This window comes from Manis pentadactyla, chromosome 19 (genome assembly GCF_030020395.1).
Source record: "Manis pentadactyla isolate mManPen7 chromosome 19, mManPen7.hap1, whole genome shotgun sequence".
Classification (NCBI taxonomy): domain Eukaryota; kingdom Metazoa; phylum Chordata; class Mammalia; order Pholidota; family Manidae; genus Manis; species Manis pentadactyla.
In genome coordinates, this window is record NC_080037.1 from 6,521,247 (window position 1) to 6,538,655 (window position 17,409).

General features: G+C 40.3%; 1 protein-coding gene across 3 annotated transcripts in view; it reads right to left on the reverse strand.

Annotated features, from left to right (window-relative positions):
• ATF6 (activating transcription factor 6) overlaps nt 1-17,409 on the reverse strand; it is a 196,023-nt gene that overhangs the window by 144,719 nt on the left and 33,895 nt on the right. For all 3 annotated transcript variants that reach the window (XM_036922831.2, XM_036922830.2, XM_036922829.2), the window contains exons 8-9: nt 11,431-11,616; nt 10,527-10,618 (exon numbers count right to left, since the gene is read on the reverse strand). In XM_036922831.2, coding sequence (XP_036778726.2) covers nt 10,527-10,618; nt 11,431-11,616 — 278 coding nt within the window. The remainder of the gene's footprint in view (nt 1-10,526; nt 10,619-11,430; nt 11,617-17,409) is intronic.

Here is a 17,409-nt window from a genome sequence, read left to right on the forward strand (position 1 = left end):
GGATGTTGAACTTTGTCAAATGCTTTTTCAGCATCTATGGAGATGATCATGTGGTTTTTGTCTTTCTTTTTGTTGATGTGGTGGATGATATTGATGGACTTTCAAATGTTGTGCCATCCTTGCATCCCTGGGATGAATCCCACTTGGTCATGGTGTACGATGGTTTTGATGTATTTTTGAATTCGGTTTGCTAAAATTTTGTTGAGTATTTTTGCGTCTACGTTCATCAGGGATATTGGTCTGTAGTTTTCTTTTTTGGCGGTGTCTTTGCCTGGTTTTGGTATTAGGGTGATGTTAGCTTCATAGAATGAGTTTGGGAGTATCCCCTCCTCTTCTATTTCTTGGAAAACTTTAAGGAGAATGGGTATTATGTCTTCCCTGTATGTCTGATAAAATTCCGAGGTAAATCCATCTGGCCCGGGGGTTTTGTTCTTTGGTAGTTTTTTGATTACCGCTTCAATTTCGTTGCTGGTAATTGGTCTGTTTAGATTTTCTGTTTCTTTTTGGGTCAGTCTTGGAAGGTTGTATTTTTCTAGGAAGTTGTCCATTTCTCCTAAGTTTCCCAGCTTGTTAGCATATAGGTTTTCATAGTAGTCTCTAATAATTCTTTGTATTTCTGCGGGGTCCGTCGTGATTTTTCCTTTCTCGTTTCTGATACTGTTGATTTGTGTTGACTCTCTTTTCCTCTTAATAAGTCTGGCTAGAGGCTTATCTATTTTGTTTATTTTCTCGAAGAAACAGCTCTTGGTTTCATTGATTTTTGCTATTGTTTTATTCTTCTCAATTTTATTTATTTCCTCTCTGATCTTTATTATGTCCCTCCTTCTGCTGACCTTAGGCCTCATTTGTTCTTCTTTTTCCAATTTCGATAGTTGTGACATTAGACCGTTCATTTGGGATTGCTCTTCCTTTTTTAAATATGCTTGGATTGCTATATACTTTCCTCTTAAGACTGCTTTTGCTGTGTCCCACAGAAGTTGGGGCTTAGTGTTGTTGTCATTTGTTTCCATATATTGCTGGATCTCCATTTTGATTTGGTCATTGATCCATTGATTATTTAGGAGCGTGTTGTTTAGCCTCCATGTGTTTGTGAGCCTTTTTGCTTTCTTTGAACAGTTTATTTCTAGTTTAATGCCTTTGTGGTCTGAAAAGTTGGTTGGTAGGGTTTCAATCTTTTGGAATTTACTGAGGCTCTTTTTGTGTCCTAGTATGTGGTCTATTCTGGAGAATGTTCCATGTGCACTTGAGAAGAACGTGTATCCTGTTGCTTTTGGATGTAGAGTTCTGTAGATGTCTATTAGGTCCATCTGTTCTAGTGTGTTGTTCAGTGCCTCTGTGTCCTTACTTATTTTCTGTCTGGTGGATCTGTCCTTTGGAGTGAGTGGTGTGTTGAAGTCTCCTAGAATGAATGCATTGCATTCTATTTCCTCCTTTAGTTCTGTTAATATTTGTTTCAGGTATGTTGGTGCTCCTGTATTGGGTGCATATATATTTATAATGGTTATATCCTCTTGATGGACTGAGCCCTTTATCATTATGTAATGTCCTTCTTTGTCTTCTGTTACTTTCTTTATTTTGAAGTCTGTTTTGTCTGATACCAGAATTGCAACACCTGCTTTCTTCTCTCTGTTGTTTGCTTGAAATATCTTTTTCCATCCCTTGACTTTAAGTCTGTGCGCGTCTTTGGATTTGAGGTGAGTCTCTTGTAAGCAGCATATGGATGGATCTTGCTTTTTTATCCATTCTATTACTGTGTCTTTTGATTGGTGCATTCAGTCCATTTACATTTAGGGTGATTATTGAAAGGTATGAATTTATTGCCATTGCAGGCTTTAAGTTTGTGGTTACCAAAGGTTTAGGGTTAGCTTCTATACTATCTTACCGTCTAACTTAACTCGCTTGTTAAGCTATTATAAACACAGTCTGATGATTCTTTATTTCTCTCCCTTCTTATTCCTCCTCCTCCCTTCTTCATATGTTGGGTGTTTTGTTGTGTGCTCTTTTTAGGAGTGCTCCCATCTAGAGCAGTCCCTGTAGGATGCCCTGTAGAGGTGGTTTGTGGGAGGCAATTCCCTCAACTTTTGCTTGTCTGGGGGGGGAGGGGGGGGGGGGGGGGGGGGGGGGGAGGGGGGGGGGGGGGGGTTTTGCTTGTCTGGGAATTGTTTAATCCCTCCTTCATATTTAAATGATATTCGTGCTGGATACAGTAGTCTTGGTTGGAGGCCCTTCTGTTTCATTGCATTAAGTATATCATGCCATTCTCTTCTGGCCTGTAGGGTTTCTCTTGAGAAGTCTGATGATAGACTGATGGGTTTTCCTTTGTAGGTATCCTTTTTTTTCTCTCTGGCTGCCTGTAATACTTTGTCCTTGTCTTTGATCTTTGCCGTTTTAATTATTATGTGTCTTGGTGTTGCCCTCCTTGGATCCCTTGTCATGGGAGTTCTGTGTACCTCTGTGGTCTGAGAGGCCATTTCTTCCCCTAGTTTGGGGAAATTTTCAGCAATTATTTCTTCAAAGACATTTTCTATCCCCTTTTCTCTCTCTACTTCTTCTGGGATACCTATGATTCTTATATTATTCCTTTTATATTGATCACTCAGCTCTCTTAAAATTCTTTCATTCCTGGAGATCCTTTTATCTCTCTCTGCATCAGCTTCTCTGCGTTCCTGTTCTCTGTTTTCTAGTCCATTAATGGTCTCTTGCATCTCGTCCATTCTGTTTTGAAGTCCTTCCAGAGCTTGTTTTATTTCTGAATTCTCCTTCCTTAGTTCTTGCATATTTCTCTGCAAGTCCATCAGCATGGTTATGACTTTTGTTTTGAATTCTTTTTCAGGAAGACTGGCTAAATCTATCTCCCCAGGTTCCTTCTCAGGGGAAGATGTAGCAGATGCCGAAGCTGTCTGGGTTAGTCTTGTCTGGATCATATTTTTTTGCCTTTTCATGTTGACAGGTGCTATTGACTGTCAGCTGGGAGGGCCAAAATTTTCACTTGCTACTGGCCTTTCTTTACTGGGACAACTGCGACCCCTAGTGGCTTGTGTTGGGTAATTGCGTGTAGGCTGGGTCTTTGTGTCTTGCCTGGCCGGGAGGGAGAAATTTCCCTTTCTGTGGGCGGAGTTTGTCTCAGGCTGCTTCTCTTCTTTCGCAGCGCCCGGTGGGGTAATGGATGGGGGGGCTGCTTGACTGTTTGCCTCCGTGAGGGGTCTCAGAGCTGTTGCCCAGGGGGTTAGTGCACCCGGTTTTCCCTGTAATTTCCAGCTGCTGTACTGTGACCTGGGTTGTTTCTGTCAAGCTGTTAAGTCCCTGTCCCTTTAAGACTTTCAAAAAGCCCCCGCTTTTCTTTGTCACAGGGGCATCAGCTTCGGCACCCGCTCAGAGGTCTCACTCCCTGTTCCCCCAGCATCCAGGGCCCCCTGGGCACGCACTGTGTCTGCGCTCTGGCCCGGATGGCTGGGGCTGGATGCTCGGCAGTCCTGGGCTCCGTCTCCCTCCCGCTCTGCCTGCTCTTCTCAGGCCGGGAGCTGGGGGGAGGGACGCTCGGGTCCTGCTGGGCCGGGGTTTGTATCTCACCCCTTTCACCAGGCGCTGGGTTCTCGCTGGTGTAGCTGCAGTCTGGCCACTGTCCTGCGTCTTCTGGTCTCTCTTTTAGGGCTAGTTGTGTTTGTTATATTTTCAAAAGTATATATGTTTTTGGGAGGAGATTCCCACTGTCCTACTCACGCCGCCATGTTGTCTCCGCCCCCCCCCTTCCCTCTTTTCATGCTTTCCTTTGGATTGAGTTTGTCCAGCACATTTCATTTTTCTTCTTCTAGATTTGGAAATGATACATTCCAATTACATTTTGTTAGGGGTTACCCCAAAACTTTAAACTACCAATGTAATTTAACAAATTGAAACAATCAGTATTTTTACCTGTTTCCCAACAATAGAAACTTTGGGTGCTTTAACTTCAGTCACACCCCTCCCAACTTACAAGGTATTACTGTGTAGGTATGACTTCCATCTTGATTTTCCACATTTATTATTTCTGTTGGCCATTCATTTCTGCATCTTTTGAGATTATCTTCCTTCTTCCTGAACACCTTGACATTTTTGAAGATTACAGGCTATTTAGTTTGTAGAATGTCCCCTCAATTTGGGTTTATCTGATCTCTTCCTGATAAAATTCAGGTTATACATTTTTGGCAAGAATATCACACAAGTGACCCTGTGCCCTTTTCAGTGTATCCATCAAGAGGTGTAAGATGTCAGTATGTCTCCTGACTGGTGATGTTACTTTGATGACTTGATTACGGCAGTGTGCCCTTGTGGCTCCTACCATCTCGCCTGGCTTCCATCTCTGTCTCTCTGTGTTATGTTCAATATACTTCTTCAGATCCACTGTCCCGTTCACTGTTTCTTTCTTCAAATGCGCCTATTTTGTTCTTGTAACCCTAGGCGTTCTTTTTCTAATTTTCATTAATTATCATATTTCCACTTTTTTTTTCAAAATGTCCTGATCAACTCTGACAGTCTTTTGTTCCTTTGTCATTCTTTAACTTTCTCTTTTAACATATTTATTTTATATTTTATATCTGTTAATTCAAATATCTGATTTGGTCTTCTTCATGGTATCTTGTTTTCCTGCTGTTTCATGATTTGGGGGAAGAGAGGGAATGTGGGCTCATGTTGAGGTGGAACTCTATCTGTGATAATTTTTGTAAGATGGGTATTTAAGTGCCTTCCTCTGAGAAGGCTCTGCATTTGCTTTTGCCAGGAGCCTGGCAGTACTGCCAACACAGGGCCACTTAAATGAAATTTTTTCTTTGTTTTACTGCCAGGGGTCACACTAGTAGTATAAGTTCAGTCTCAAACTTACGTTGAGTTAGGGCTTGTGGTAATGAATTCTCAGGGAAGACTTTTTATTTCCATCCTATTCAAGGCCAATACCAAGATAAGTACCTACCAACTCTCTCCCTATATGCACGGCCACCTACTTTTTTCTCTTTTAGCAATGAGGAATGTCATTCTTTGGAAATTCCAGTCTTACCTGGGTAGGGAAAGGGGCAAAGGGGCTCAGTGTACCTTCCTACCTCTTTTGGGTCCAGACCTTGCTTTCCTGTCGCCAGACTCTAGGCCAAAAGGATTGGGATATAACTGAGGACAAGCTCCACCTCAATGCCAGCTCACCATAAGGATTCATGCATCGCAATCTTTCTGGCCTCTGATTCAGTCCTCACTTTGTCTTCAGTTCAGCCATTAAACAAAAGACTTTTGATTTCTTTTTTAATCCAGCATTTTCTGCTGTATTGAACTACAAAGAGTTTCTCTGTACTTCTAGCCCACCATATTGCCAAAAACAGAAGCCCTTACGGTTTGTTGAACAATGGTAGAAAAACATACTTCATGGTAGAGTGGAGAAGGCAAGAGTTTTTAGCGATGATTTTTAAAAAGAGATCTGGGTTAAATTTCGGGTTCTTAAACTATAAAATATGTCTAATAATCACAGAATCAACCCCAATGAGTAGTGAGCAGAGAGGTTCCTACCAGTTCACATTGGCCCTGTTCAGCGTTCCCTGATGCCCAGACTTACTATTATTCTTACAGACCACCCACAGTGGGCCAGCTCTTCGAATCCTCTGCCAGAAACAGCTAGATGCCTTCTTTACCATCCATACCACAACATCAGTAAGGCTAAAAAAAATTAACCCTTTGAAGTCTGTTTGGTTTATTTCTCTGTGATGACTGTTCAGTAACCTAAAACTCTTCAGACTAGTCAGTACTGCTCAACATTACTCTGACAAGACTCTTACTTTAGATGTAAGATGTATTTACATTTCATCACCAAGTGCCTTCTGGAAACGTTTCCTAAGGCATACTTAAATTCAGCAAACGTGTGTGTTACACAATTTTTCACTTGGACCCACACCAATAAGGCACAAAAGTTCAATTCTACACTGAACATCTGAAACAACATTAACAATTTTATTATGGTAATGTGGCCTGTTCTGAAAGAGTTTAGGTTCCTAAATTGAAAATGCTATCGAAATCACTGAATAAAATGTTGGTTTGTCTGGCCAGACTTAGTCTTATGGTCCCTGAAAAGTTCAGTTAGAACTCCAAATTTGTTTTTTAAAAGCCTACACAGTTTCTGCACCAATTAAAACATCATAATGCTTACTTAAGATTTATAGATACACAAGACCATAGATGTGGGAGTTTCTTCAATAAATATCTTCTAGGTGAGGATGGCCAACATCCAAAAGACAACAAATGCTGGCGAGGATGTGGAGAAAGGGGAACCCCCCTACCCTGCTGGTGGGAATGTAAACTAGTTCAACCATTGTGGAAAGCAGTATGGAGGTTCCTCAAAAAACTAAAAATAGAAATACCATTTGACCCAGGAGTTCCACTCCTAGGAATTTACCCTAAGAATGCAGCAGCCCAGTTTGAAAAAGACAGATGCACCCCTATGTTTATCACAGCACTATTTACAGTAACTAAGAAATGGAAGCAACCTAAGTGTCCATCAGTAGATGAATGGATAAAGAAGATGTGGTACATATACACAATGGAATACTATTCAGCCATAAGAAGAAAACAAATCCTACCATTTGCAACAACATGGATGGAGCTAGAGGATATTATACTCAGTGAAATAAGCCAGGCGGAGAAAGACAAGTATCAAATGATTTCACTCATCTGTGGAGTATAACAAAGAAAAAACTGAAGGAACTAAACAGCAGCAGACTCACAGAACCCAAGAATGGACTAACAGTTACCAAAGGGAAAGGGTCTGGGGAGGATGGGTGGGAAGGAAGGGATAAGGGGAAAAATGGGGCATTACGATTAGCACACATAGTGTAGGGGGACGGACACGGGAAAAGCAGTATATACAGAGAAGACAAATAATGATTCTAGAGCATCTTACTACACTGATGGACAGTGACTGTAATGGGGTATGTTGGTGGGGAGACTTGATAATAGGGGGAGTCTAGTAACCATAATGCTGTTCAAGTAATTGTACATGAACAGTATCAAAATAAAATTTAAAAAAAAATCTTCCAGGTGGTACTAATAAGGTTCAGTTGAGGAGCTGCTGCCTCTCTGACAGACTCCCAGTCATGAGGAGATCCCTAGTCTTGCAGTAAAGAGGCTGCAAATGATGGGTTCAATCAAGAACTGCTTCTGAATAATACACATAAGGCAAGAGCTCCATTCCCAACATTTTGCTCAAAGACAGGTTTCAGTCTTTCAAATCACTGTTGCTCTCTTAGCTTTAGTATTTCACTTTTTGCCATATTTTCTCTAGAAGAAATAGTTCCTTATTGTAATTTACAAGTTTCATAGCCAGTTTCTTTCCTATTTCCCGCTTGGTGTCCAGAGATATTCCAACTTGTTAAGATACTTCAATATTTCTTCATTCCTTCCAGCTCTTTGTTACTATTCTTCAATCTTGAAAGATTTTTTTTTTAATTAGAACAGTTCCTAATATTCCCACCACTTCTTGGCTTTCTGTTCCTAAAGCCTTCCACACAGAAACAGATAGAGATCTCTGATTGTTCCTCAGGATTTTCAAGCATTTAAACGTTCTCTCATTCTCAATTCCTCTTTTTGTACCATCCATCAAGTTTTTTGGACACAAACCTTTCTTGATAAAGTGGGACCATCATCTCCCTCCTTCCCTAATGGATCCATCTATCTCCTCATGGAAATGAGATCCGTCCCCACATATCCCCCCTGCACCTCAGCAGCAGTGAAGATCATTCACTCATTTGTAAATGTTTGTTCTTGTCTTGTTTTTCAAATCTCTATTGATTCAGGAGGGCTTCTACAGCCCGATGCCTCCCCACCCCCACCCTCACCTCCTGCAGCATAATCCTACTCTATTTGTTCTTCAAATGATACTGCACAAAGCCACTGTGTCTGCCATCACAGAGTTTCTGGTTCCTTCTGTGTTCCTTCAGGAATATGCCCATAACTTTATACGACATCATATAATTCTTTCTCATACTATCTTCCACTTCTCTTCTAGTACTTTTATTCATGTTTGTATTACTGGCTCCCTGCTGTGTACCTAGAAAATACTAAGTGCTTTATAAATATCTGCTATATGTCTGACTGAATAAATAAATGAGTACTTCATATAGCTTAGGTAAGAAAGAGTAACTAAAAAACAGTTTTTGAGAAACAGCAAAGGAACATATATAGATGTTTACCTGCTTTGGGATGAGCACTGTTTTGACTCTACTGGAGAAAACTAAAGAATTAGACAACATGAGCTAAGATCTGATCTGGGATAATATTCATAAGAAACAATAATAGCACAAAGCACAACTTTGACAAGTGGAAGAAAATTCTGTAACAAATCATAACTGGTGAGAAGTGGCAGAATAAAACAAAAATGTCAATGAGAAAAGCTCCTTGAAATCATAAATGAAATAAAACACTTAAGTGGAAAGAGAGAAGGGAGTGATAGGTAAAAGGTGGTTCATTATACTATTTTCTCTTAATTTTCTATAGGTTTAAAAATCTTCATAATAAAGTTTTAATAACAAAAAAGAAATTATTCAATTTATTAACTCCTTTCAGTTCTGAACTAAGCCTAATGCAGTTTGCACTCCTATCCCTAGTAAGTCTTCTTTCCAAGATCGCCACTGGCCTGCTAACTGCCGAACTCAACGTTCTCACCTCAGGTTTCTGCGGCTCCCAAGCCCTCAGCAGGTGATACTACTGCCCACACCCCTTTGAACCTCTTTTCACCCTTGGCTCCAGAAAACCATTTTCTTCTGATTCTGTCCCTAATCCTCCTTACCTGAAGTGGTTTTTTTTTGCTAAGTTCATCTACTGTTCATGCTGATTTCCCCCAGATTCTTACTGCTCTTCTTCCTGTAATTGTTCTCCTTAGATAATCTCCTCCACTCCACTACCATCTGTCTCTCTATCGTGGTCATTCCCAATAGCCAGTCATTATCACAAACTTCCCATACTACTAATAAAAGCCATTATTTTCCATCATAAAACTATTCCTTTTTGTTTACTACTTCAAATGACAGCATCATCATTCAGTCCCTCAAGATAGAAAATTTGGAATTATCTTGAACTTCTTCTTTTCTTCACATCCCACTTTGTATTATTGCTCATCAAACCCCACAGGGTGTATCTCAGAGATGTATCGAGATAGCCCATCCTTCCCATGAGCACAGGCTGGGGCCAGACTCTCATCAACAGCCTTACATACACCAAGTCTCCTAATGCTGTCTCTACCCATAGTTTCTCCTCAATCCAGTCCAGTCTCAAAACCACCTCCAGAGTCATCTTCCTAATATATACAAAACTGATTGTTACCCTCTTACTAAAAACTGAGGTGTACCTCACTTCACATAGTAGTATATGAGGCCCTTCATTATCTGGTCCCACTAAAACCTCTAGTCCTACATCCCTCATGTACACTCCCACGTGTACAAGATACGCTGAATTTTTCACTTTTTTCTGAAAATGTTGGGCCTTTTCATAATTGTGCATTTCACTTCCCTCTTTTTGACATGCCTTTCCTGTATTTTACACCTGGCAAACTGTTACCACACTTCAAGATTCAGCTCCCTCTAAGAGGATTTCCCTTGTCACTCTATCATTCAAGCAAAAATGTTTTGAGCATCTATCAATATGACATGAACCTTCTCCTCAAGGAATTCATATATTTTTCTATTACTTTGTTCATACTGCTGTTTTTACATCCATCACCTCACAAGTCTCTCCTCCCAGCTGTATCATGGGATCTTCAAAGGCACGACCCCTAATTGACTCCCCAACATTGAAGGTGCCGACTTCGTTCATGTGCGGAATATGTTTTGGTGAGTAGGATATAAAAGAGTAGATCTCCACAGACCCCCTTGATTTCTAGTTTTCTATGACTCCAGACTAAAACCTGCCTTTCTCAAGCTGTGCTTAGCTGAAAACCAGCACCAGAATCAGCTGCAGTGCTTAAAAATTACTTAGATTCTTGATTCTCACTCCAAACCTACTAAATCAAAAATGGGTAATTTTTGCTGTAGCCATTCATTTCCTAGCTAGGGAGGAAGCCACCCAAGAGCTTTGTAAGAACGGACACTAAGGTGTCACAGTACTGAGGCAGGCGGCACTGTTATGTTGTTTTAACACCCCTTTTAAAGGAAAGGAAGTGAAGCACAGAGAAATTAAGTTACCTGCCTAAGACAACAAAGTCACTAAATGGAGGAGCCAGGATTCGAACCCGGCAGTCTGACTTCAAGGCCCATGATCTTCGTGAGGTCACTATTCTGCCCCACAAGTGACCTGTTTGACAAATTAAGGTTCTCTTCATTACAAGCATGAATTTTCTGCCAGACCTAGGTGAGGACCAAGAAGAGAAACCACTCCTCCCTTTCCCTTCTTCTTACTTAGATACTGTCTCTAAGAAGAACCAAACAAATCTGTTTTTCTCTAGCTTAGACCAGAACTAAAAATAATAAATAATGAGAATATACATCTTTAGCATTAGTATCCAAAACAAGTACCTATACACTTACCTCACGGGTCCGTAGTTCAGTATTATAAATGCCAGAACTATCATCACACAGACGGCTCTTCGCTTCGGACTAGGAACTTTAAGCCTCTGGTTCTAAAGGAAATGACCATATTAAATACAGTGAAACTAACATCAACTCCACAAAAAGAAACATCTAAAATAAAACCCCTGTTCTTTACCAGTTATATGAACTCAAAGGTGAGGAAATAACAGTTTTCACAAGATCAGAGCAGAGCTTCCCAAACTCCCTATTCTAGCAGAGAGAGAAAAGGCGGAGCAGGAGAGAAGAAATACAGCAGAGCAGCCACTCTGCTGCCGCTGCCCTTCACACAAAAGGAGAGAATTAAACAACTGTACATTCGTATGGGTTTTCAAATAATTCTGAGATAGTTCTGTAGTTCCTTTCCCTGCCTCGTAAACCTCTTAAGATAGTGGAATAGTCCCATACGCTCGGGGCAGGGCAGAAGCACGGAGAGGGGCCCCATTCAGTGCGCACGGGCAGGACAGCCCTGCCGGGGGAAAGCCTGAGGGCAGCAGATTTCATCAACAACACCGAGACTGACCCGATTGGCACCAGCGGGGCAAAAAACGCAAAAAGCGTATCAGTGGTCAGGGAGACCCAAAAAAGGTTTAAAATTAATTTTTTTGTATCGTTTCCTTTATTTAAAGGGAAACCTGACTATTTAGGAGCTTTATGACCTTTAGTCAGGAAGGAGACTGCTCCGGCAAAGAGTGGGCGAAACCGGGGGCAGGGGAACTTCCCGCGCAGCCGTGGGGGCGCCGACTCCACTGCCTCTGCCCGGGGCTTCATCCTGACCGCCCCTTCCCCGAGCGCCAGACTTTCACACGCTTTAGTTTACAGCGCCGACTGCCGGCCGGAGGGCAGCCCGCTCCCCGGCACCCACCTCCGAGAGGACTTCATCCAGCTGCCGCTGCAGCGACCCGTTCTCCTTCTTGAGCTTCTCGTTCTCCGAGAGCGCAGCCCGTAACCGTGCCTCCAGCCCCAGCATGTATTCTTTCTTCTTCTTGCGGGACTGACAAGCGGACTCGCGATTTTTTATCATGCGCTGCTGTCTCCTTAGCACAGCAATCTAGGAGAAGTCGCAACGAATCAGAATATTCTGATTTGAGAATCAGATCACATCAGATCAGAACATACTGATTTTTACAATTATTTTTAATCCAACTGTTCCAAACATTACTCAAATTTTAAGAAGACGGAAATCAAATGATTAAATAAGGCCTTATGAAACCTAAATGTAAAATGATTTCTTCTGGTGTTTGCTAAGGCTTATTTACAGATCTTCCCATTTTCCCGTTAGAAACCCTCTCAGAAAGTGCCCTTACGTATATGTGTATGTACACATCACCTTTAAATCTGTATCAGTCCCTGAACTATTTTCCAGAACTATGTATCCAATTATTCATAAGGCCACTTGTACTTGCAGAGCCACCATCACTTCAAATTCACTACGTACAAACTGAACTCATTATCTCCCTCTCCTTCGATGTTTTTTACCTGTCCATCTGCTCTCACTAGTCAGTATCTCTCAGTTCTTATAGAAGTAACTATTAGTTTATTTCTCCTTCATTCTCTGTATCCACTCCCTCTCTCAGCCTCCCTTTCACTCACTAAATGTGTACTGAGGACATGCTAATGACGGAGTTTCTTCCCAGCAAGAGCCTCCCCCTCACTCCCTTCCTCTACTTCCACGGTGGCTCTCACGGGCACACCCCTACACTACTGCAGGGGTCTCCTAACTATTCAACTGCCTTCAGTCTATCCCTGTCTACCATGTTGAAGAAAATTTCCCCCCGGAAACATTTCTCTCTTTCTCCTTTATTGCAAAACAAGCTAGGCCCACATCCTAGCTGCCCACCTTTGTTTTTGAGGCCTTGCATCACGTGACCATCCTCTACTAAGCGGCACCCTCTGCCCTAACCATGTAACCTTTAAACCATACCCAACGTCATCATGATCTCCACTTGCCTAACCCCTTCCTTGTTCATAATGTTCATTAAAATTTGGAATGCTGTCTCCTTCAGTAACCTAATTCTAAGGACTCCCCAAAAATCTTAATGATGGGAAACCACTCAGGTTTTCATTTTCTCTGAATTTCTTATGCCCTTATAGTTTGGAAGATACACTTGGGACACTCTAATGGTCTCAATTATTCCATGAATGTTAACTCTCTCTCTCCAGCTAGACTGTATACCTTAAAAGGCAAAACCATATAATATTACTTTTTGGTTTATTACCCACAATATCGACCATAATCAAAACTTACTGAGCAAAATTATTTTTTGCCATGTTTTCTAAACTAAGTTATGGAACCTATTTGTTACAGCATTAACCTAATTTATTTGGGAGAGAGGGTGATATAGCAAAATTAACTCCATAAAAAACACCAAATAATATTAAATTGTTTACTCTAAGTACACAGACGACCGAATTACTGACTTTTATGTGTTTTATAATGGATTTTAAAAGATAAACATTCTACTGAGGAGTGTTCAAAAACTCTTACTGGGACCAGTAAATCAAACAAAGTAACTCAATAATGATTTCTTTTAAGCAATACAATTCCCACTCTGTTCTACATTTCCTGAGACAAAGACACACTAAAGCCAACCAAGTGGTCACTCGGCCCCAAATGCTGCCAACCTTTCAATCAGAGCCCACCAGGAAAAAGCAACATTCCATGAGATGCCCAAAAAAGGTGCGTTTTCTTTTTTAACTGAAACTTCCTAAGAATGCTGACTTATATAGCCATCATCTCTAAAATTTCTCTGTGGAATAACTACCCTACTTTTCAATAATGCTACAAACACATGCACACACACGCACACAGCAGTGGCAAAGTCATGAAGGACTGACTACTCATAAATTTCAAACCGTTCTCTGGACAATGCCACTTTGTTCAATCTACTGTTATTCTCAGTGATCTTCATGGTTACCGAGAATGCCAGTGTCCGTAACTAAACTTAATACTAGGTGCTGAAGTACACACAACACTGAACAAGCACATAAAAGAGAAAGTTCCCAGATGAAGAGTTTATACTAAAAGTTAGATAAAAGGCAACCTTACTTTAAAGGCTAATTAATCTATGGAATTTGGGAGGCTTACAGATGGTGCACCATTTAATAAATTTCAAACAAGGATTAGGTTTTTCTATAAACAGTAAGAGCACCTGCATATTACATAGCATTAAAGTTTCAAAGGCTGTCAGTGCATATGCCTCATACTAAGGAAATGAAAACCACCTGGGACCAAACATTCATTTCTTCCCATAGAAAAAGATACAATATAGTAGTTCTGAAAATAAATACTCAGTGCTATCAGTAAATACAAAGGATAAAGACAATAATAGTAAATGAAACCCACAGGAATGACCAAGCACAGAGTTCCAGCTTTACATCTCAGCAAGCCATCTTCAGCTATCTGAATATATAACATTTAAATTATTCTGAATTTCTAGGCAAAGAAATTATGAGTTTCAGACTAAACACACATGCTGTGGTGTTTCGTTTTGTTCTGTTGGGGGAGACATTTTACAAGAAGAAAAGGATTACAGTGTAATTACTGTGTTGCAGACTGAGTTTTGCACACACGATATATCACGATCATCTTTGACATGCAGTAAGAGTGGCAGCACAGTACTTCAATTATCCTGATGTTCCATGATACATTTAATCAATCTCCTCTTGTTGAAATCATTAAATTTTTCAAAATTCTTTAAAATAAGCTTCATCATTTGAGTCTGTTAGAGTAGAAGAGCCAAGGCTAGAACTTATGACAGCTGACTTCAAGCCCAGTGCTCCTTACACCTGGCTCTACACTGCTTTTAAATTCCAAATCCGATGTCCTGCATCACAGTGCTGAAGTCTAAGCTCAGTGAACTGTTACTTTAATTACGTGCCAGTCTGAAAAGGCAGGCTTATGGAACTGCTTCTATCTGGAAGCTTAATCTCCTCTATTAGCAGTCTGAAAACATAAAATCAATACTCTGGCCCATTAATCAACTGACAACTCTCTCTTACGGGGCATATCAGATGATTTAACATGAGTGAAATGAATGAGCAGCTGGCTAGTTCCTGCTTCTGATTATCTGGCCTTCAGACAATTTTCCCAACTATTATGCTCTGGAAAAAGAAAACCCCACAGCTGCAAAATACTCTCCCTACAGTGTCACTGCACCACAAGATGTGGTGTTTTCTTGTTAAATAAACATTTGTTTGACTATAAGAAAGGAGAACGTTCACAGAAGGCCAGGTACTTTTTGGAAGGCTGCTGCACTCCCTGCTATACCAACAAGGCAGCTAGGACAAGTACTTCCTGAAGGCTGGATTCATTTAAGAGTCAAAATTCCAAGTCTGTTTGCATTTTGTTTTTTATTTTTAAAAGTTATTGGCTGATAAACACTATAATATAGGATGCTCTTCTTACAAATAAAACAGACTCTTTAGACCCTTGATTCTATGATGTTGCTGAGAAATGAGCTTTGAAGTCTTCACTGGCTATAAATAAAAGATATTAGAATATTTTAATGCAAAGAAATATAGTCCAACAGCTCACACAAACTCAAGCCAGATCAAATTCTGAAAACTATGGATGGATTGATCACTGGTTTATTGCACATCTTTCTATCAGTTCTTTCCCTCTAAACTGAATCTTTCCCTCTAAATTGATGTTGTGAAGCAGAAACTGTCACCAATTAACTTTTTCATCATATCAGACAGAAGTTTTCAGTTCAAGAAAAAGTAAACTTTGTCTATTTGAAATTGATTTAAAAGCCAAAGTAGTAAATTTTTATACATTTCTTCTAATTTACCTAACATTATTGCATGTCATAGTAAGTATATTTATAAAGTACAACATAAAAAATGTATACAGCTAAAAAATCATTGGCAAATTTAATCTGTAGCAACCTTATTTTAAGCATTCAAATAAATATTTTGTTTTCTCTTAAGAATCTTCTGTACTCTTTTTTTCTCATAACATTGTTTAAAGCAGAAGGGAAAATTTCAACTTATCCTACCTCTGCCTTCTCAAATTTCCTACAGAAAGCCAAAATTTTATTTTACCCCTTCTAGTAAGCGTGTGTGTGTGCCCGTGTGCACACACATACTAGCATTATAACCAGTTCCTACTCACCAAAAATTAAAGCACCTTCACTGCTGACAACCTGAGCCAGTTAACTGACAGGCAAGGAAATAATTTTCACCTGCAAATTCATTCTTTCTATTCTGAATGAAGAATGCCTTCTGACATGCGTGTGACCTCCAGGAAAAGGAAGACACAAAATCCCTGCTGGACTGCATGTAGGTCCTGGCTGCCCTATCCAAGCTCATCTTCTAAGTGAAGGGAGAGAAGAGCTGGTAGAGAGGCAAAAAGCCATATCCACCAGACGCTGTTAAGAAAGCCACACTGTGGGAGCAGCTCACTGGAGAACAGAGGGACCCTCACAGGTCCTCACAGCACTTTCCTGCCTTCAGCTACTGATTCCTCTGCTTCCTGGGTCCCTAGAAATACTTTGTGTAGCTATGTAAGACTAATAGTAATTTAAGTCATTAAAAGACATACAACACTGGAAGCCAGGAGTCCTTAATTCTTGCTCCAACACTGCAATGAATTAACTGGAAGATCTTTAAAAAAATCACTTCCTTTTCCTGGTCTTATTACACATTACTAAGAAGAGGGAGTTGGATCAGAATAGAGGTTATGTAACTACTACACCCTAAAATTGGGTAGTCTAATAAATTTACTGGAAAACAACAGCCTTAAAAATATTCAACAGAAAAGCAAAGGATAGAATAAAACAGAATGCTTTATATATAGTAAGAGTTAATCTATTGTTTCATTGACTGTGTGTGTTGAGAGAGATGTAAAAATACATTTCCTGCTGTGGATTGTGGAGAAAAAGCTTAAAGCCACTCATCACCCAAAGGTGGTCTCCTGCCCAAAAGCAAAATGGTTCTAGTACTGATGCTAAACATGTACTACCACATACTGTCTCATAAACTGTGGATGAGCTTTACTCCGTAAGTTTTGATCTCGATGAGTTGTTCAAATAAGGTCAATCTTTAGACTTAGTCTCTAAAGACTTAAAACCATCTGCTCAAAATTTTTAACATTTAAGGAAGTACATTTACAGTGGGAGAAGAAAGGGAGGGGCAAGTTTCAAGATGTAGGTAATCTGAAGTTTGCACTGCATCTGGGCTGCCTTGAAAGTAAAGCCCCATTAATGGGGCACAGAGTAATGGACTGAGAGAAGGCCTAGGCCTGAATCCTAACTCAGTATAGCAGGTCAAACGATTGCAGTGAGGATCAAGTGAGTAAGAGCCATGAAGGCTCTCTGTAACCATGTTACCATACACATGAAGTTTCAGCAAAAATTCTTAGTTCCATCAACAATGTGCCTCCCAGCTACTCAGATAAACTGTGCAACTAAAGCAATATTGAAAGTATCTGCTTGCATCCCAGCTCCTTCTTTCACAGATTTCAAATGTAAAGTCAGACTAAGAAAACAGAAACAGACAAAATCTGGAAATCTCATTTAATCAGTGCAGAAGCAGAAGAACAGAGCCTAAGAATAAAAATCCAATTCACACTTCTTAGAGATCTCTCAGTCTGTTCCTCACTCTGTATCCATCGTTTTCCTCAAAGGGCCTTTAGGAGGTTGAAAGTGAGTATCTGTAAGTTACGCACTGGCACACAGCACTTTATCACATTGGCCATCTTAGCAATATGGCCTTGGCTAAAACATTTAGCCAGCTGATTCCTTCAATGATAAAATGGGAATAAATAATGCCCACTTCACAAGGATTAAACAGGATTATGTGAAAATAAATCATTTATAATTCAATGCAATTGTGAAATACA